We start from the raw sequence: 22,764 nt of genomic DNA, 5'->3' as shown, positions 1-22,764 counted from the left end.
ACACATACTACCTTTTTTGTTAGTTTACTTTAATTCAATGAGACAAGTTTGAACTTTTAGTTAAGATCATCCCTTGTAAAGGTCTGTTTTTGTCATCATTATAAGTACTACGGTACTTACTTACTTGACAGCATTATGCTTTTCTGCACTTACTGTCTGACTTGTGAGTAAGTTTCCAGATCTTCCTGCATGAATCCCGCTAAATGCTGTTTGATGATTATCAGACAAGACTTTTTTATACCTTGTTTCCCGAACTTTTAAAGATCTTCAGACTCGGAGGAGGGTGGGAAAAAATTATGTTTTCTTACTTAGCAAATGGTTTTGCCAAAAACATCTAAGATGGAGAAGAAAATAGAAATAAAATTTTATTAGTATTTGATATGTAGTAATGGGATGGTTTTATTTTTGATTTTTGGAGATTTCAAGACAGTGGTGGGCATAATAAAAATAAAGAAAATTTTTTAAAAATTTCAATTTTTTGGTGGTAGCGGGTGCGCTAAATGACCAAAAACAACATTTTATTTTTATTTGCAATCATTATTGGCGGCAGTGAGTTCAATAAACAAGGTATAAAAAAGTCTTGCCTAATATGTATTATAAGTCAATCATGACGTCATCACTGCAACTCCCAGTGTTATTTGCCTATCCCCCACAGTCCACTAATTTTCCAATTAGTGAACGCTTTGTTTGATTTTTTTAAGTTCGTGTGCAAAAAAAAAAAAAAATTCCTAATTTTTTTGTCATTGCAAATATATCGCGCACCGCGATAAAAATGGAATTGTAATTGAAAATTACTTTCATAAAGCAAGGTTAATTAGAACCCGAAGAAAGTTACTTTAAATTCAGTATTAAGTATGAACAATTAAGCAGTTCCTTGAATCAGTGAACCCTATAAACTAAACAAATGAACGTTTAATAGGAATATTCTAGACCTATTTTAAAGACTCCAGGAACAAAATTAGATGTAGGCCTAAGGCCAAGCAGCAGGCCGCCGAGGCCTCCTCCTACCAGCTACTAGCCTAGGCTATATAGCCTAGCGTAGTTATGAAATCATCCCAAGATTGTTACCTGTCTGCACCGATCAAAAAGTTAGTGACAGTGACTATATTCTCTCTCAAATGTTTTGAAAAATGACGAATGTGAAAAATTACAAACAAGTTCTTCTAACACAGTACAAATTACAAAATAGCCTAGTTATTCATCGTATCCATACAGTACTGCTAATGTGTAGTTAACGCGTAGGAGCACAAATCAGCACACGCACGAAATATTAATATGCACACAGTATACTGATCATAACACTATAGCAACCGATGACTGGTACAACACAGTCAGTTATAAAAACAAACATTAAAAGACGGCGATTGACTTATAGAGCAATTAGTATTTATTTATTCTTTCTTTATACTGAATAAACACTTTTAATACATAGTACTAGTTTCCAAAGTGGTTTAGTTCTTAACTACAAAATTTAGAAGCAGATATATAAACATTGAAACCAAATTAAAATATTGATAACTTAACTACAAATTAAAAAGATTTAAAATGAATATTGAAAGAAACTTAAGAAAATAAAAAATTTAAATAATAAATATGGATATGCAAGGTAAAAGAAAATCAGGTTAAATGAAGATGGTATTATTGAGGATTTGAAATAGAATGCTTAAAATTTTGAAGTGTCATAGACTTAAATTTGTTTTTAATATGATCCGGGAGTTTATTCCATAATTTAGTAGATCGGTATACAAAAGTTCTTTTATCTTGCATATTATTTTCAGGTGTATTCAAGAAGTGTATTATTACTTTGACTGCGAGTACAATGCATATACAAACCATAATTAAAAACAAAATTTTTTGATAAATATGATGGAGCAAGACCATTTAAACATTTGAAAATCATTATGAGCAATTGTTCGTCCCATTGATCACTGAGTTTGCACCACCCTAATAAACTTAAAATATTTACAACTGGGGTTTTTATGTCTGCAGAAAGTAAAATTTTTCCTAATCTGTTTAAAATAATTTGAAGTGAATTTGAAAGTTTAATATTACAGTTGGACCAAACACAATTACAGTAATCAAAAAGAGGTATAACTAGAGCGTTAGCCAACGTCTTAAGAGTATTATGGGGTAAAAAATATTTAACACAGTGGATAACACCAATGCATTTAGAGATGTTACCAGTTAATTTTGCAATATGTTCAGACCATGTTAATTTAGAATCAAACACAACTCCAAAATATTTGAATGAATCAATTCTGTCAATAGTCATGCCATTATAAAATAATGAAATATTTGAAAATTTAGGTAAAATTGCATTGGTTCCAAAGATCATAAATTTAGTTTTCTTAATATTTAATGTAAGTTAATTTTTATCAAACCATTTGGCAACTTTGATTAAATTTGAATTTAGTTCATTTTGGAGAAGAGTGGGATCGGAAGAATTGCATAAAATGGTAGTATCGTAAATATATGGTAGTATCGTATAAAATTATTATACTTAAGTTAGATTTAATGCATTCAAAAATTTCATTTGGGCCTTGCAGGCCCTCAGGCAATTTTTTCAAGCATTAAATCTAACCTTTGTATAATAATTCTCCTATAGTGTACTATGCGCAGCTCTACTAATTTCTTATTACGTTTTTAACATAATGTATTTTTTTTAATATGTAAATTAATGTAATTTCTTTTACTTTTTACCACAATGGAATTTAGAATTGTACATTAATATTGTATACAGTATTCATACAGAAATCAATTTATAAATTGCATACTTCTTTCAGGAATCATTCTTGACTGTTTTTGCTCCCTGGTTTCTAAGCATCTACAGTATAGATGTAAATTTGGTCTGCTCTTTGCCGGAACAATAAATAAGATAAAGCTTTAATCTATTTTTTTTTTCTTTGTTTAGGTACTGTAATAGGAAATCAGTTGGTTAACTGCAATATTAAAGACTCATCTATTAATATTGTTCATAATACAATTCAGTTACCTGTTACACAAGGTATGCATTCTGCATATTATATGCTTAAAGTGGTGGTTCATTTACTGACTATTATTGGGTAACTACTTTAATCATATGAATTTTAAATGTGCTTGACATAAACTCAACAACCTGAATTTTCATTACCACTTTTTATAATAATAAGACATACAGTACATGATTTACAGTAGCTATGCAGATATATGTGGTCACCAAACAAGAATTATTATTATGAGGCTATCATTCCAAAATCAGTATCCATGGCCAAGGCAGAAAATTGAATTTTTGAATACTATGTTTCAATGTATTCTGCACATTTTAATGCTGATGATACGGTAACATATTGCGACTGGGCGCTCATTTTGAGATGGCAAGCCTACTTTTGTTGAAATTACAAGCACTGAAAAAAGTGGCACTGGTAAAATGGTTGTGCAGTATTGAATTATGTATGTTCTAAAACAGGATGTCACAAACAGTTACCCCAACCATAGTTCTATTTACAGTAGATTTGAGACATGATGGTTATTGAGATAGGCAGAATGGAATTTCACTCTACATAACATTCTAAAAGTAATTGTGACTGTAGGATAAATAGAAGGTTGGGGACTCCATTACAGTAAAGGGCAGAACTTTTGTTAGGACCACTATAAATTAATAGATTTTATATTCATTTAATTCCACTTACTGTAGTCTTTACTTTTTCATTGCTGTCTCCAGTTTATCACACACTTGATGATAGATGGAACAAGAAAAGATTCCCACAAAAAAAGCTATATATTAGGCCTATACTTCATGTTTTGCAAACGCTTTGTTCCAACTGTTGGAGGAGATTTTATTATGATGATGACAAATATTGCTATTTATTATTCACATGGTCTTAATAATAATAATGAGACAAGACATTCTAGTGTGTGATTCTAACACATTATTCTCATTTTCATCTTCATTTATTTTTCATTGTTTCATTGTATTTGGTCTGCTCTATGAACTATTGTTGAATTGCATTAAAGGTATACTATCTGTCAAAAAAAACAAAACAAAACATTACAAATTTGATCAAAATTTTAAAAGTTTTTATAAATAATTCATTTGTATTTTCCAGTGAATTTTTTTATCGCATTAACAGCTGATTTTCTGTAACGCGGCTCGCTGACTGTTGTTGAGGGCTTGTGACTGTGTTGAGATTGTGTTGTCTGCTTGGCCTACCTGCAGGGGCAGAGAAAAAAAAGGAGTAAAAATAGGCACAATGTGGCCAACAGTCATCGTCGACTGACAATTACTGTAATCAAATTCAATATGAAAGATGGATAGTGATCAAGTCAAAACAACTAAAAATAATTGCGAGGTCGTGAAGTTTTTGCTAACCTAGGCAGGCCTACCTAGTGTAGACCTCCTAGCCTAGAAGGTGACCTGTGGCCGAGTAGACTTGTGGCCGAGTTGACTTGTGGCCAGGTCGACCTGCTTCCGACTGTCTGTATCATCTCATCTCTGGTGGGCAGCCTGTGTATGTATGTAGATAGGGCCGGCATAAGCCCACTTAGCTAGGGTAGGCCTAGAATTTTTATAGGCCCATATAAATTAACTTTAATTTTGGCTGTCTCCTTACCAAATTGTAGGGCCTATTTTTAATATTATATACTGTCTAGAGTCGTGCTCAGATCATGCAAGCTTGCTATTATTATTATTCTAAATTAATGTCATGCCAAGGACAGTGAACTATATACAGTACATACAGTAGACAGGAAATGTTACTGGATTGTCTGGTCTGATTGACTACTTTTATGAGAGGTTATATATTTCCAATTGGAATTAAAATTTATCCAAGTGGGCTTAGTATGTAAATAATCTCAACTGCAATTTACTGTTGTGAAAGTGTATAAATCCTATTCAAATGGTTTGTTTCATGCACCTGTATTTTGAAAAGAACAGTAATAAATATCAACTATATATCCACTGTACTATTTATGTCCAATGAAACAAGGTATTTATTTAAACATTAACTTCAGCATAATCAGAAGACTTCAACAGAAATTATGTTATTTATACCATTTTTGAAATCAAGTTTGAATGTATACAGTACAATCAAAAAGAAATTACAAAATTCCATACAGCTTGAAACTACACACCTGTAGTGCAAATTCTACTTATTTTTTTACAGTATCAAGAAATTTAAAATGGGTATGTCTTATAATTAGCTGGAAACCAGAATACTGCTTTAATGGGTTGGGGTATCTGTCCCAGATTCTTTTGACTCAGTAACTGGGAATTAACCTCATGATATACCATGTTGCCATAAAATAAACTGATGACATGCTGCATTTATCTATTTCCACTGTCTCCAGTGCAGAATTGCAAGTATATGCCATCATGTCGGGATTCAATATTTCAACATTAATTATGTCATCAATCTGCCATTTATGATTGTCCAAGTTGAAAACACAATGTAACCTGGCAGTACAGGGCAAAAATGATTTTATTTTATTCAGAAAAACCAATAAAAACCACCAAACATTTTGACTCAATCAAACTAGGCAGGCCAGCTTAGGCCTGTAGAAGCTTGGCCTATTATACCTAGGCAATGCTGATAATATTAATAAAACGTAAGAATAATCCAACCCAAGCTACAATGAGGATTCCTGCATGCTGTACATGGTACAAAGTCACCACACCATGGAGTTTTATATGGACGCGCCGGTGTACAAACCACTTTGTTCAGTTATGAGACCTTTTAAAGCTGTTTCGTCTACGATATGAGACATGGCCAATAAATATTCACCGATTTCTACCTTTGCAATAATGGGCAATTAAAAACATCGAAATACTAATAAAACAAGGTAACAGCCTCGCCCTCTACTAGTTTTTCAGGCCCAACTTCCACAACGATTTCTTCCAACGAGTTGCGGCGTTGAGTTTGTGGTCACCATCAAAAATACTATTTCTAGTATCTTTGGTCACCATCCACAGCAAGCACACATCGGTCATGATGACTTCCGATTTGGCCTCGCTCATACGTGTCAAGAGAAGGCAGGACTCTTGACGCAATCTCAAGCAACAAGCAAATTTTGTAATGCGAATGTGCTAAATTTAAACATTTTTTGGCTGTTCAAAATAATTAACAGCATTTTCATACCCAACTACTTTGTTAATTGGGTATTCGGGGGTCATTTTTGATACGGTTGATTATATAAACAAATTGATCAATTCAAATTTTGATTTTAAGCAAAAAAATATTGATTTTGACAGATAGTATAATGAATATATTTTATTTCACAGTTTTTTTCATTAAATGAATTTCTATTAATAATCTGATTAGTAATCTCTAGAAATTGTTATAATCTACTCAATTTCAAAAAATGTTTTTAGAATACATTTTTTGTAGCTTTCATTGGACAATACTTCTTTAAAGTTTGTAAAAATATTTAAGCTTTAAAATCATTAAATATATAAGAAAAAAGACCGAAAATAGTTCTCTGGAGCTCTTGCAGTACATACTATGCTATTTAAACTCTGCTGTCTCTTCTGAAATGCTTCACACTTACAACATACAGTAGTTTACCTGGTATACAATATGGCATACAAGAAAACAATTATTGTGATTTTTACAGGAGTTGTAGTGTTTGTATTTTCACATTGAATTTGATGAAGTATAATATTTATTATATTAGTATGATGGAAATACAAATAAATCAACAATAAATGTATACATTTGTATATACAGTATCTCTAGATGTCATGAAGTTAAGCATAACTTCCTCCACAAGAATTGCTAATAACAACCATTAGACGATGTATTTACATGACAAACAACCCAATCTGTTATTCCACTTCCATATTTAATGTCATTTTTTGTTGGATTTTTCTTTACAGACAATGCATCAAGAGAAACATGTGAAGGTACGTACTGTACTTACTGAAAAATATTTGTCAGTTGTTGTTGTTGCCAATATCACTGCAGAGTCCTAAGTTGGAAGAAGTAATTTCCGGGAGATCTAATGTGGCTGATATAGGAATTTTGAAATAAGGGTGGGAGTGGGGGTAGGGGTGGAGGGAGGGACTTTCACAGATGTAGGGTAGGCCTACCTCTTGAGCCCCACCATGATTACGTTACCACTAAATTGCCGCAAATGACACTCTCTTTGTTATTTATTTATTTCATTTTTTTATACTGGGAAAACCTTTTCAGTAGCATATCTACTGTTCTCCCACAGTTCCCAGTACAAAAAGTCAACAATAACATTCACAATTCATAAAAATGAGCAACATACATAAACCAGAAAAAATACATCCAGATCATAATATTTTTAAAATTGTTAAAATAATATAAGATCAATACGAACATTTATAAATATTTAGAGAATTTTATATATTACTGCACACCTTGATCTATTGGCAGTGCCTTTCATGAAACAATTGATGATGAAATATTTAAAACATGCAAATATTATGAATTTCCCAGAGAACCTTGCTTGCTTACTGGAATGCGGAAGGTCATCCCGATTTTTTTTAGACTTGGCACCCCTGTCATTTACAAACGGCTGTGTTTTTAGTGCTAACATTATCAGTAGTAATAGTATCATTTTTATAATTATGAATACGTCTCGTTATGTCAAGTTGAAAGTGCTCTGAAATATGTCTGTATAGTGCTAAATAGCTGATCCTTCCAGTTAATATACAGACCCTCTCAAATAAATGAAATAATATGATGCTGTATTCTTGTTTTTTTTTTTTTTATTCTTTTTACAAGGCTTATATGTTGTCGATTTGTTAGCTATTAAGGACAGATCCTGATTAAAAATAACTGATTATTTTCAGATGATCTTATCAAACATTTTTTACTAAGTACTCAACAGCAATTATGCCGTAATGCCACCCGGTTCACACCAGGAACTTTAAATACTAGATATCAAGTAGACATTGCTCACATGTTCACTGATCTGGACCTACTCAAGGAAAATGAAAAGAAGCAAGATGTCAAGCCAATAACTTTGAAGGAGGTTTTAAATATTATCAAATCCTCGCCTACATGTAAAGTTCTAATTGAAGGTGAGGGCGGTATTGGTAAATCAACTCTTCTCAGGTACATAGCTCACAAGTGGGCCACAGATGAATCAGATGAAACCTTCAAAGGTAAAATATTGTTTCTTGTCAACATATCCTCTATTGACAAAGGTGAAACTATTTTGGATGGTATTTTAAAACAAATAGATTTAGAGGATTTTCATCTTGAAACAAACCTTTGTCAAGATCCTGTATTAATTAAACGATTTATTAGGAACCAAGATAATGACATTGTATTGTTGTTGGATGGGTTAGATGAATTGAAAGAGGGTAGTACGAGTCCAATAAGCTTATTCAAAAGACAGAAATTGCCAAAATGTAAAGTATTACTTACATCAAGATCTGACAAAAAAATATATGAGTTTGTTAAAGAGAGCAGCATACATGTGAAAGTGAAAGGATTCAGTGAAGAGAATATAACAAATTACATTACAAAACATTTTGAGTATTTTGAAAAACCTGCATTTGGAGACTCACTTGTGGAAGAGTTGAAACTTTATTCAGGGTTTAAGTGTAAACATGAGGAAATCAAATCAATGTGTAGGAATCCAATGTTGCTTCTGTCTGTATGTGTTATGTGGGAAGAAAAGCAACACCTTTCAACTGATAAAGCTGATCTCTTTAAACAGGTTTTTAAAACTATCTTGAATCAGTTCATTGACAAACAAACAAATAAAGAGCAAAAAATCTCAATATTCAGAAATATTCCACAGAAGTATGTTGAACTGATGCTTCTGTTAGGGAAGTGTATGTATAATGGCCTAAAGAGAAACCAACTTTCAATAAACAAGACCGATTTGGAAGGAAGAGAAGAAATGGTTGCCTTAACTTTAAAACTGGGGTTTGTGTACAAAGATGCACAAAATCTAAAATCTAATTTTGAAGAGATTTTTACAGCTCCTCACAAGTTAATAGTAGAGTCATTGGTAGGATTTTACTTATGTAAATTATGTCAGGCAACAGGATTGGAGAGTGAATGTAGAGCAAAGGATATGAAAGGGTTACTTCAGCCATTGGATGATAATGAATGGAAGATTATAAGAGAAAGTGAAAACTTAAGCATTGCAAGAGAGTTTGCAATTGGATTTCTTGGTACTGATGCAGGCATATTTTTAAGTCATTGGATAACCAATAGTATCTTGACATATCGCTCTTTAATGGCATATTTTGAATTTGTAAAAATAGAGCACAGGAGTACTGTAAAAGAGACATTAATCAATCATATGACTAAGAAAAATCTAGAAATAATGCCACATATACATGACATATGTAAATCACTAAGAAAATGTAACCATTACATCATTCCTGATATAGACATTCAAAACCAGCATTTCATCGAGATTATGCAACAATTTCATAATATGAAATTAGGATCTTGCAGTGAAATTGATGTGAATACTCACATTATTTTGTTTTGTAAAGAAATGGCATTGGAAGAAAAATTCAGTGTGATTGTCCACATATTAATTGCTGTGCCAAATCAAAAACAGATTTTGGAAAAAATAAGTGAGATATGTGTTAATGATGATTTTAAATACTTAACAGATGAATGTCAGAAATTGGGTTTCAAATATGATATATCAGATTTAGAGTTGTCTAACACAAGTACTGCTTCATGTATAGTTCACCTGCTTAATAGCGCACCCCAACTTGAATATTTGTCGTGCTCTTTCAATAGTATTACAGGTGGTATCATGAATGATGCAATAAGAGAGTGTTGTAGTAGAGGAGTTAAGTTAGAATTAAAGCAGCTTCATATCAGTGATAATAATCTCAGCAACATTGATGGTTCATCATTAGCATCTTTATTGGTTATTGCTCCTACACTGAGTAGTCTCACATTGGTCGATTGCAGTCTATCAGGTGCTATTATCAATGATATGATCAGGGAGTGTTGTAGCAAAGGAGTCAAGCTCGAATTAAAGGATATTGATATCAGTGATAATAATCTTAGCAACATTGATGGTTCATTATTTGCATCTTTATTTGTTATTGCTCCTACACTGAGTAATCTTGAAATGAGCAATTGCAGCTTATCAGGTGCCATTGTGAATGATATGATGAGAGAATGTTGTAGTAAAAAAGTCAAGTTAGAATTAAAGCAGCTTGATATCAGTGATAATAATCTCAGCAACATTAATGGTTCTTTATTTGTATCATTATTGGGAATTACTTCTAATCTTAAATCTCTATCAATGAGTAATGGCAGTTCATCTTGTGAAGTCTGTAATCCACATTACTTGTATATCAGTGGTAATACTCTCATCAATATTGATGGTCCCTTATTGGCAGCTTTACTAATTACTTTTAAACTAAATAGTCTCACATTGAATAATTGCAGGCTATTAGGTGCTATTATGAATGATATGATGAGAGAATGTTGTAGTAAAGGAGTCAAGTTAGAATTAATGCAGCTTCATATCAGTGATAATGATCTCAGCAATATTGATGGTTTATCATTAGCATCTTTATTGGTTATTGCTCCTTCACTGAGTAATCTGGAAATAAGTAATTGCAGTTTATCAGGTACCATTGTGAATGATATGGTGAGAGAGTGTTGTAGTAAAGAAGTCAAGTTAGAATTAAAGCAGCTTGATATCAGTGATAATAATCTCAGCAATATTGATGGTTCATCATTAGCATCTTTATTGGTTATTGCTTCTACGCTGAGAAATCTCAAAATGATAAATTGCTGTTTTTCAGGCTCTATAATGAATGATATGATAAGAGAATGTTGTAGTAAAGGAGTCAATTTAGAATTAAAGCAGCTTGATATCAGTAGTAATAATCTCAGTAACATTGATGGTTCTTTATTTGTATCATTATTGGGAATTGCTTCTAAACTTGAATGTCTAATAATGAAGAATGGTAGTTCAAGTTGTTACGTCTATGATCTAGATTCCGTTCATATCAGTGGTAATAATCTCATCAATATTGATGGCTCCACATTAGCAGCTTTATTAAGTACTTTAAAACTGAATTACCTTACATTGAATGATTGCAATCTATCAGGAGCTATTATTAATTATATGATCAAAATATGCTGTGAAAGAGGAGTCAAGGTAGAAATAAAGGAGATTGATATCAGTGATAATAATCTCAGAAACATTGATGGTTCATTGTTTGCATCTTTATTCGTTATTGCCCCTATACTGAGTAATCTCAAAATGATAAATTGCAGTCTATCAGGCACTATTATGAATGATATAATGAGAGAGTGTTGTGGAAGAGGAGTCAAGTTAGAATTAAAGGAGTTTGTTATCAGTGGTAATAATCTCAGCAATATTGATGGTTCATTATTTGCATCTTTATTAGTTAATGTTCCTAAATTGAGTAATCTCAAAATGAGAAATTGCAGTCTATCAGGGACTATTATGAATGATATAATGAGAGAGTGTTGTGGAAGAGGAGTCAAGTTAGAATTAAAGGAGTTTGTTATCAGTGGTAATAATCTCAGCAACATCGATGGTTCATTATTTGCATCTTTATTAGTTAATGCCCCTACACTGTTTAATCTCAAAATGAAAAATTGCAGTCTATCAGGCACCATTATGAATGATATGATGAGAGAGTGTTGTGAAAGAGGAGTCAAGTTAGAATTAATGGAACTTGACATCAGTGATAATAATCTCAGCAACATTGATGGCTCTTTATTTGTATCATTATTGGGAATTACTTCTAATCTTAAATCTCTATCAATGAGTAATGACAGTTCATCGTGTAAAGTCACTAGAGGGCCACTATATGATAATTTTCTTGGGTATAACCATGAGCTTCATTTCAATAGTAATAATCTACATAAACTTGAAATCAGTGGTAATAATCTACTTGACGTTGATATCAGTGGTAAAACTCTAATCAATATTAATGGCTTCTTATTGGCAACTTTATTAATTACTTCTGAATTGAAAAGCCTTACATTGAATAATTGCAGTTTGTCAGGTGCTATTATGAATGATATGATGAGAGAGTGTAGTAGTAAAGGATTCAAGTTAGAATTATTGCAGCTTAATATAATTGATAATGATCTCAGCAACATTGATGGCTCTTTATTTGTATCATTATTGGGAATTGCTTCTAAACTTCAATCTCTATCAATGAGTAATGATAGTTCTTCATGTAAAGTCTATAATCTACATGATCTTTGTAACAGTGATAATGATCTATATGATCTTTACATTAGAGGCAATACTCTCATCAATATTGATGGCTCCATATTGGTAGCTTTATTAAGTACCATTAAACTGAATAAGCTTATATTGCATAATTGCAGTCGATCAGGTGCTATTATGAATGTTATGGTGAAAGATTGTTGTAGTAAAGGAGTCAAGTTAGAATTAAGAAAGCTTGATATCAATGATAATACGCTCCGCACCATTAATTGTTCTTCATTTGTATCATTATTGGAAATGACTTCTAAACTTGAATATCTATCAATCAGTAATGGCATTTCATCGTGTGAAGTCCATAATCTACATGACATTAATATCAGTGGTACTCTCATCAGAATTAATGGCTCCTTATTGGCAGCTTTATTAATTACGTTTAAACTGAATAGCCTTACATTGAATAATTGCTGTTTATCAGGTGCTATTATGAATGATATGATGAGAGAGTGTAGTAGTAAAGGAGTCAAGTTGAATTTAAAGATGCTTGACATCAGTGATAATGATCTCAGCAACAGTGATGGTTCATTATTTGCATCTTTATTGGTTATTGCTCCTACACTGAGTAATCTCAAAATAACTAATTGCAGTTTATCAGGTGCCATTGTGAATGATATGGTGAGAGAGTGTCGTAGTAAAGGAGTCAAGTTAGAATTAAAGCAGCTTGATATCAGTAGAAAAAATCTTCGCAATATTGATGGTTCATCATTAGCATCTTTATTGGTTATTGCTCCTACACTATGTAATCTCAAAATGATGAATTACATTGATGGTTCATTATTTGCATCTTTATTGGTTATTGCTCCTACACTGAGTAATCTGGAAATAAGTAATTGCAGTTTATCAGGTGCTATTGTGAATGATATGATGAGAGAGTGTTGTGGAAGAGGAGTCAAGTTAGAATTAATGGAACTTGATATCATTGGTAATAATCTCAGCAACATTGATGGCTCTTTATTTTTATCATTATTGGGAATTACTTCTAATCTTAAATCTCTATCAATGAGTAATGGCAGTTCATCATGTAAAGTCACTGGAGGGCCACTATATGATAATTTTCATGGGTATAACCATGAGCTTCGTTTCAATAGTAATAATCTACATAAACTTGAAATCAGTGGTAATACTCTAATCAATATTAATGGCTTCTCATTGGCAGCTTTATTAATTACTTCTAAATTGACAAGCCTTACATTGAATAATTGCAGTTTGTCAGGTGCTATTATGAATGATATGATGAGAGAGTGTAGTAGTAAAGGAGTCAAGTTAGAATTAATACAGCTTGATATCAGTGATAATGATCTCAGCAATATTGATGGTTCTTTATTTGTATCATTATTGGAAATTACTTCTAATCTTAAATCTCTATCAATGAGTAATGACAGTTCATCATGTAAAGTCACTGGAGGGCCACTATATGATAATTTTCTTGGGTATAACCATGAGCTTCATTTCAATAGTAGTAATCTACATAAACTTGAAATCAGCGGTAATACTCTAATCAATATTAATGGCTTGACATTGGCAGCTTTATTAATTACTTCTAAATTGAAAAGCCTTACATTGAGTAATTGCAGTTTGTCAGGTGCTATTATGAATGATATGATGAGAGAGTGTAGTAGTAAAGGAGTCAAGTTAGAATTAATACAGCTTGATATCAGTGATAATGATCTCAGCAATATTGATGGTTCTTTATTTGTATCATTATTGGAAATTACTTCTAATCTTAAATCTCTATCAATGAGTAATGACAGTTCATCATGTAATGTCAGTAGAGAGCCACGACATAATAATTTCCTCCGTCAGTATAAGCATGAGCTTTGTTTCAATAGTAATAATCTACATGACCTTGAAATCAGTGGTAAAAATCTAATCAATATTAATGGCTTCTCATTGGCAGCTTTATTAATTACTTCTAAATTGAAAAGCCCTAAATTTAACAATTGCAGTTTGTCAGGTGCTATTATGAATAATATGATGAGAGAGTGTTGTAGTAAAGGAGTCAAGCTAGATTTAAAGAAGCTTGATATCAGTGATAATGATCTCAGCAATATTGATGGTTCATCATTAGCATCTTTATTGGTTATTGCTCCTACACTGAGTAATCTCGAAGTGAAGAATTGCAGTTTATCAGGTGTCATTGTGAATGATATGATGCGAGAGTGTTGTCATAAAGGAGTCAAGTTAGAATTAAAGGAGATTGATATCAGTGATAATGATCTCAGCAATATTGATGGTTCCTCATTAGCATCTTTATTGGTTATTGCTCCTACACTGAGTAATCTCAAAGTGAAGAATTGCAGTTTATCAGGTGTCATTGTAAATGATATGATGCGAGAGTGTTGTCGTAAAGGAGTCAAGTTAGAATTAAAGGAGATTGATATCAGTGATAATAATATCAGCAATATTGATGGATCTTTATTTGTATCATTATTGGGAATTGCCTCTAATCTTAATTTTCTATCAATGAGTAATGGGAGTTTATCATGTAAAGTCACTTTAGGGTCACTATATGATAATTTTTTTGGGTATAACCATGACCTTAAAATCAGTGGTAATACTCTAATCAACATTAATGGCTTCTCATTGGCAGCTTTATTAATTACTTCTAAATTGACAAGCCTTACATTGCATAATTGCAGTTTGTCAGGTGCTATTATGAATGATATGATGAGAGAGTGTTGTAGTAAAGGAGTCAAGTTAGAATTATTGCAGCTTAATATAATTGATAATAATCTCAGCAACATTGATGGCTCTTTATTTGTATCATTATTGGGAATTGCTTCTAAACTTCAATCTCTATCAATGAGTAATGGTAGTTCATCAAGTAAAGTCACTGGAAGGCCACTATATAATAATTTTCTTGGGTATAAGGATGAGCTTCGTTTCAATAGTAATAATCTACATGACCTTGAAATCAGTGGTAATACTCTAATCAATATTAATGGCTCCTCATTGGCAGCTTTATTAATTACTTCTAAATTGACAAGCCTTACATTGCATAATTGCAGTTTGTCAGGTGCTTTTATGAATGATACGATGAGAGAGTGTAGTAGTAAAGGAGTCAAGTTAGAATTATTGCAGCTTAATATAATTGATAATAATCTCAGCAACATTGATGGCTCTTTATTTGTATCATTATTGGGAATTGCTTCTAAACTTCAATCTCTATCAGTGAGTAATGGTAGTTCATCATGTAAAGTCACTGGAAGGCCACTTTATAATAATTTTCTTGGGTATAACCATGAGCTTCGTTTCAATAGTAATAATCTACATGACCTTGAAATCAGTGGTAATAATATAATCAATATTAATGGCTTCTCATTGGTAGCTTTATTAATTACTTTTAAATTGAAAAGCCTTACATTGAATAATTGCAGTTTGTCAGGTGCTATTATGAATGATATGATGAGAGAGTGTAGTAGTAAAGGAGTCAAGTTAGATTTAAATAAGCTTGATATCAGTGATAATGATCTCAGCAATATTGATGGTTCATCATTAGCATCTTTATTGGTTATTGCTCCTACACTGAGTAATCTCAAAGTGAGTAATTGCAGTTTATCAGGTGTCATTGTGAATGATATGATGAGAGAGTGTTGTCGTAAAGGAGTCAAGTTAAAATTAAAGGAGATTGATTTCAGTGATAATAATATCAGCAATATTGATGGCTCTTTATTTGTATCATTATTGGGAATTACTTCTAAACTTCAATCTCTATCAATGAGTAATGGCAGTTTATCATGTAAAGTCACTGGAGGGCCACTCTATGATCATTTTCTTGGGTATAAACATGAGCTTCGTTTAAATAGTAATAATCTACATAAACTTGAAATCAGTGGTAATACTCTAATCAATATTAATGGCTTGACATTGGCAGCTTTATTAATTACTTCTAAATTGAAAAGCCTTACATTGAATAATTGCAGTTTGTCAGGTGCTATTATGAATAATATGATGAGAGAGTGTTGTAGTAAAAGAGTCAAGTTAGATTTAAAGAAGCTTGATATCAGTGATAATGATCTTAGCAATATTGATGGTTCATCATTAGCATCTTTATTGGTTATTGCTCCTACACTGAGTAATCTCAAAGTGAGTAATTGCAGTTTATCAGGTGTCATTGTGAATGATATGATGCAAGAGTGTTGTCGTAAAGGAGTCAAGTTAGAATTAAAGGAGATTGATATCAGTGATAATAATATCAGCAATATTGATGGTTCTTTATTTGTATCATTATTGGGAATTGCTTCTAATCTTAATTCTCTATCAATGAGTAATGGCAGTTTATCATGTAAAGTCACTTCAGGGTCACTATATAATCATTTTTTTGGGTATAACCATGAGCTTAAAATCAGTGGTAATATTCTAATCAACATTAATGGCTCCTCATTGGCAGCTTTATTAATTACTTCTAAATTGACAAGCCTTACATTGAATAATTGCAGTTTGTCAGGTGCTATTATGAATGATATGATGAGAGAGTGTAGTAGTAAAGGAGTCAAGTTAGAATTATTGCAGCTTAATATAATTGATAATAATCTCAGCAACATTGATGGCTCTTTATTTGTATCATTATTGGGAATTGCTTCTAAACTTCAGTCTCTATCAATGAGTAATGACAGTTCATCATGTAAAGTCACTGGAAGGCCACTATATAATAATTTTCTTGGGTATAAGAATGAGCTTCGTTTAAATAGTAATAATCTACATAAACTTGAAATCAGTGGTAATACTCTAATCAATATTAATGGCTTGACATTGGTAGCTTTATTAATTACTTCTAAATTGAAAAGCCTTACATTGAATAATTGCAGTTTGTCAGGTGCTATTATGAATAATATGATGAGAGAGTGTTGTAGTAAAGGAGTCAAGTTAGATTTAAAGAAGCTTGATATCAGTGATAATGATCTCAGCAATATTGATGGTTCATCATTAGCATCTTTATTGGTTATTGCTCCTACACTGAGTAATCTCAAAGTGAGTAATTGCAGTTTATCAGGTGTCATTGTGAATGATATGATGCGAGAATGTTGTCGTAAAGGAGTCAAGTTAAAATTAAAGGAGATTGATATCAGTGATAATGATCTCAGCAATATTGATGGTTCATCATTAGCATCATTATTGGTTATTGCTCCTACACTGAGGAATCTTAATATTAATAATTGCTGTCTACCAGGTACAGTTTTGAATATGATGAGAGAGAAAATACATAGATCACAAGCTAGAATTATAGAAAATTGATATCAGGTGTAATAATGTCAGCAGTAGCGAGTTTAAATGGGGCCTAGCTGTCCTGGGCCTATTCTGCACGGATCTACCTAAATTTTTGAAAATTTAAAAGAAAAATGGAGAAAAAAGGAAATTATGTTAAAAATGTAAGTCTGATAAACCCACTTACAGCTGGTGCCGCTGCTCAGTGTGGTCGACATCAATGTATTTAACAATGTGAAATCGTTTACTGTTTTCTGATGCACAGTTATAATTTCTCTATTTGATTGTCGAAAGTATTCTCGAGATGTTGCTAAAGTATACTATATAATTAATTGTGATATTTATTGCACCATGGGCCTATAAAGAACCTGGAGAATGTACCAGGCTCTGTTACTCAGCCGAGGAACTGCTTTCTATTAGGGAAGCAACCCATGCATTGCAATGTAAAGGCGCGACATTTAAAGTGCCTAAGGAAATGAGGCCTAGGCTTAGGCCTGGTCTTAGGAAGAGGAGCCAGAGTTCGTAAATGTCTTCGTTCCAGACCTTTTCGACCTTCCCTACCTTCACTCATTATTGGAAATCTCCAATCAATTAATAATACTTGCAGATGAACTCCGAACATGTGTAAAATATCTCAATGATTTTAGATCCGCATGTATCCTCTCGTTTACCGAAACCTGGCTTAGTGGAAAGATATGTGACGCGCATATAGAGATTGACAGATTTAAGCTGTTTAGAGGTGACAGAACTGATGATGTTGGAAAAGATAGAGGTGGTGGACTGATCGTTTATGTCAATAATTTTTACTGTCAACCAAATAATGCTGTATTAAAGAAATTTACCCCAAAACGTCAAAATTCTGGTTGTGTCACTGAGACTGTATTATACTCCAAGGGAATTTTCCCATATCATTATCTTGACTGTGTAAATACCGCACAAAAAACTAAAAAAGCGGCTCTTGAACTTGGTGAAATTCTAAGTGCGGTAGAAGTCTTCTGTCCGGATGCATGCATTATAGTAAATGGAGATTTCAACCATGGTACCTTAAAAGCAGTGTTCACTAAATATAAGCCCCTGGTTAAGCGACTGAAGCCTAGGAAGATAGTTGTGAAGTGTTGGACGCCAGAAAATATTGAACGGTTTGGAAAGGAATGCGACAGATAAGCGGCTACTAAAGTGTATCAAAGTCTACTCATTTCAATAGTAACTGTAATCTGGGGGAACAGTATGTGAATGTACTTAACACATTCTACAATAGGTTTGACAAACATGATTTTACAGCCAAATAAAAGGAGATGAAGGTCACATTACTAAGGCTATGTTCACACACACGGCGTACGGCTGGCTTAAGCCTGGCGTAGCGTACGCCTTTGTGTGTGAACTAGGCAGTGGCATTGTTAAGGCCACTCACTACGCCACGTCCTTGGCGTTATTAACGCTACCTGCAGACAACAGATTAGCTAACGCCACTGAGCTAACTCCAGTGATGCTTGAATGATTTAACCTCATTTCAAGAGATTGACCAAATCACGATTGCAATATATTAACTACTTTGGTCTCTTTTCTGTGCCCTATGTGAATGAAATGGTAAAGGGGTTCTTTTTCTATTGCATTTTACTTAGTTATAATGTATATGATTTGTTGATTGTGTTTTGTAAGATATTTTAACCTATTTCGGCTGTCTATTAAAACCTGCAACACCAACAACTGTTCAATGCTAGTTGAAAAATCAGAAGTAAAATTGTTCATTTAAAATACAATAATCATATCAGTTCACTTCGAACAATTCACAGATTTAAAAGTTTTCATGATGCACTGTTAATTTTACTACAGTTAAGAACCCGTACATTATTTAAAACTGAAAACTATTCGCCCTTTATAGGCCTATATTACTACTAGTTTAACAAACGCTGTTTGTGTGAACACTTCGGAATTTTAATCCGTGGGTTAGCTTACGCCCACGCCAGTCTTATGCTGTGTGTGTGTGAACATAGTATTAGCCTAACTGATAATAATAATATTACTGAACATGATTTGAAAACTGATGAAAATGAAGTTGGGAAATTTTTCTCCCGTCAGAAAGCCTCAAAGGCACCTTATGTTACCCAAAATTCTTAAAACCTGTTCGCATCAGTTGCTGGCATATTTACTACTATTTTTAATCTATGTTTTTCAAGTAATTCCCTGCCTAATGTTTGGAAAAAATCTTTTATAGTCCCTGTTCTGAAAAAGAGTAGTGTACAATGTATGAATGATTTACGACCAATAGCCTTGACGTCAGTTGTAATGGAAGTATGTGAGAGGATTTTCCTTAGTAAGATAAAACCATTTGTATCTCGATACCTTGATCCATTACAATTTGCCTATAGAAGTTCTAGAAACACGGAAGATGCCATCATACTCAAACTTGAAAAAATATATGCCCATCTTGAAGGTGTTGCAAAATTTGGTCATTCTGTAAGAATTATATATTAGGACTTCAGCTCTGCATTCAACACTATTCAACCACATATTTTGATGAAGAAATTGATTGATATGGATCTTCCATGTTCATTTATTCTTTTTGTATTTAAGTTCTGGAGTTATTTCAGATTTAATTTTTACTAATACTGGTGCATCACAGGGTAGAGTGTTAGCTCCCTTCCTCTTTTCAGTATATACTGCCAATTACAGAACAACTGATCAAACTGAAACAGAAGAGATGGTGATTAACTTTCGTGTTAATAAAAGAGTTATGGCTAGGTAAATATTGATCAAGAATTCAAGGGTGGAGAGGGTTTCTAGCTACAAGTATCTGGGGGTTGTTTTTGATAACTGTCTGTCATGGGGGAAAATATTAATCATATCATAAAGAAACTCAATTCATGTATGTATTGTTTACGTAAACTGCACTCATTCAATGTCAGTAGTCAAATTCTGCATATGTTTTATTTATCAGTAATTGGTTCTGTTTGGGGGTATTGCTTATTGGCTTGGGGTGGGAATGTAGGTAAACTAGATAGGCATATAGGATATATAGACTGGTGAGGAGGGCAGGCAGGATGTTTGGGTGTGAGTTGCTCATGGTGGATTTGGCCTACCACTAATGGTTGAGCAAGAAGTGATCACTATTTGCACCCTGTCTCTTATACACATCTAGATGTGTATAAGAGACAGTAAAAGAAGTGGGTCTTTAATTGGAGATGGTTTTCAATTAGAGGGGACTCTATTTGGAGGGAGACCTGTATTTTATAATATAGGCATTGGTCCTTAAGCATGAGAGCATGAGATAGATCCCAATTGCGAGAGTTTCAGGCCAAGTGCGTGAGAAATTGCATGTATGTCGTCAGTACCACCATCCTCTGCACCATCTTCATTCATCATCAGTACTATCATATCATTATCTTTGTCATCATTGTCATCACAATCATCATCTTACTCATCAATCATTATTATCTCCATGTTTACACAACCATCACATGAAAGTAATTGTAGATGAATTTTAAAGTTTTTATGTATGTAGCTAAGCTACAGTAGCTCCGAGAAAAGCCTGTTAGTCAATTAACATAAGTCGCTTAAAATACTGTCCCTAATTTTCCATGAACCTTTAAATTTGGATTATAACCACTGAATTACTCTCTATATGAATGGGATTGTACTCATTATTTTTTTTAAATATAGAGACGTATTTGATTTGTCTATAAATAAGCTAAAACTATTTTCAAATAGCTAATACGAAAATGTTTTATGGAAAACAAGACACAAAATTAATGTAAGACAGAAGCAGTTTTCTGGGTGAAGTTATTTAATGTATGTTCACAAATGCAAATCCCATGTTTTTAAACTTGATGTTACATAATATGGTAGTTAAAAGCAAATAAAGGCAAGGATTGAGTTTAAAATTCTACATTCAACATGTACTGTATACATGGCTTTGCTCCACAATATATGACTGACCTCATAACAATTAGGAAGTGACGGAGGCATAACCTTAGATCTTTGAAATCTTAGAGAATCTTAAAGGAAGAATGCTGTCAACTTTGGGTGATGGCCGTTTTCTTCGGGTGCTCCAAAGCTGTGGAATGAATATGTTTATTTTAGTGACCTCAGATTTTGATGTATTTTTATTAACAAATTATATTGGCAAATTGTAAATGTGTATTTTCTATGAATTTTAACTATTTTCTTTGTATTATTGTAAATGGTGTAATGGCATTATATAGTTTTGGCATAATTATTGTTTATTTCTTTGTAATGCACCTCTGAACAATTTTTATTTGAAGAGGCGCAATATAAATGAATACATTATTATTTAATAATGGTAAACCATTATTAAATAATAATAATGCAAAGAATTATTATTGTACATTATTATTATTAAGCACTGTCTTGTGAAGCATTTAGCATACCGGTAAACAGAAAACAAGTGTATCTCAACTTAAATTAGAAAAATATTATGCAACTGTACAATATTAGTAATTTAAATGTAAATAAAAAGTCATAAAAGGAAGTAAGTATGAAGCGATCATTTTAAACAGCTAGTAATATTTTACTATTTTATACATTTACAATAATGATGCCCAGTGAAATATTATTTACAATGTATGGTGGTATAGTTCTGCAATTTTTAGTAACGTAAACAAGTCATCTAGTCTCTTAAAGCCAGGCACTCGCTGTGCATGTCAGCTGTCGACCGATGTAATTCCATAGAGAACGTAACTCAACAATCGTTCAGACTTCTGCAGACGGTATAGTGCATGGAGCGGAGTTGGATTCAGCAGCCGAGTAGTGCAATGAGTGCCCAGCAAAATTTTATTCTAGTCTTAAATAATTTGATTAAATTATTGGTAATGATTTTAATTGTAATAATATTTTATATATAGTTTATAAGTGCTTTGCAAGTATTTTTTATATTTCTGTTGCATTTGTTATTGGAGACTCCCTGCCGAGTAATTTTGTAAATTTGAAATGGTGAAATAAATTATACATGATAAACACACTGAGGTTTTATATGTTGTATGCAGGTTGAAAGTACAGCAATGGTTTCATATACCAAATATTAAATTGAAATCGTTCAATCAAGGTAATTCAACAAAAGGACGCACATCTCGGGACATCAAAGGTTATAACTCTGGCATCGACATTCTAGGCGCACGTGCGTCCCTACACGCTGAATGTCAAAAACTATAGCAACCAGACCATAAACCGTCAGCGTACGTGACGATTTACCCATGCGCGTGTTAGTTGCCATGTTAGTCGCGCGTCGTGCGGTGATTACAAAGGCCTAATGATATTTTGCACTAACATTAGACTGAAATATATTCATTTCAACATTAATTTTACCAAAATTGTGGTGAATTGTCGTTCATG

General features: G+C 32.7%; 1 protein-coding gene across 1 annotated transcript; it reads left to right on the top strand.

Annotated features, from left to right (window-relative positions):
- Window positions 1-2,861: 2,861 nt before the first annotated feature.
- Window positions 2,862-18,579, top strand: LOC117102770. The gene is made up of 6 exons (XM_033243178.1): window positions 2,862-3,004; window positions 6,851-6,877; window positions 7,796-14,906; window positions 15,588-16,706; window positions 17,019-17,380; window positions 18,023-18,579. Exons 3-6 carry the CDS (start codon window positions 7,906-7,908, stop codon window positions 18,577-18,579), a joined length of 9,039 nt encoding a protein of 3,012 aa, XP_033099069.1. The 5' UTR covers window positions 2,862-3,004; window positions 6,851-6,877; window positions 7,796-7,905.
- Window positions 18,580-22,764: the final 4,185 nt, after the last annotated feature.

This window comes from Anneissia japonica, unplaced genomic scaffold, assembly GCF_011630105.1.
Source record: "Anneissia japonica isolate Jap-2015-1 unplaced genomic scaffold, ASM1163010v1 scaffold284790_len38496_cov126, whole genome shotgun sequence".
Taxonomy (NCBI): Eukaryota; Metazoa; Echinodermata; class Crinoidea; order Comatulida; family Comatulidae; genus Anneissia; species Anneissia japonica.
Note: the sequence above shows the minus strand (reverse complement) of the source record. Positions and strands in the feature narration are given on the sequence as shown.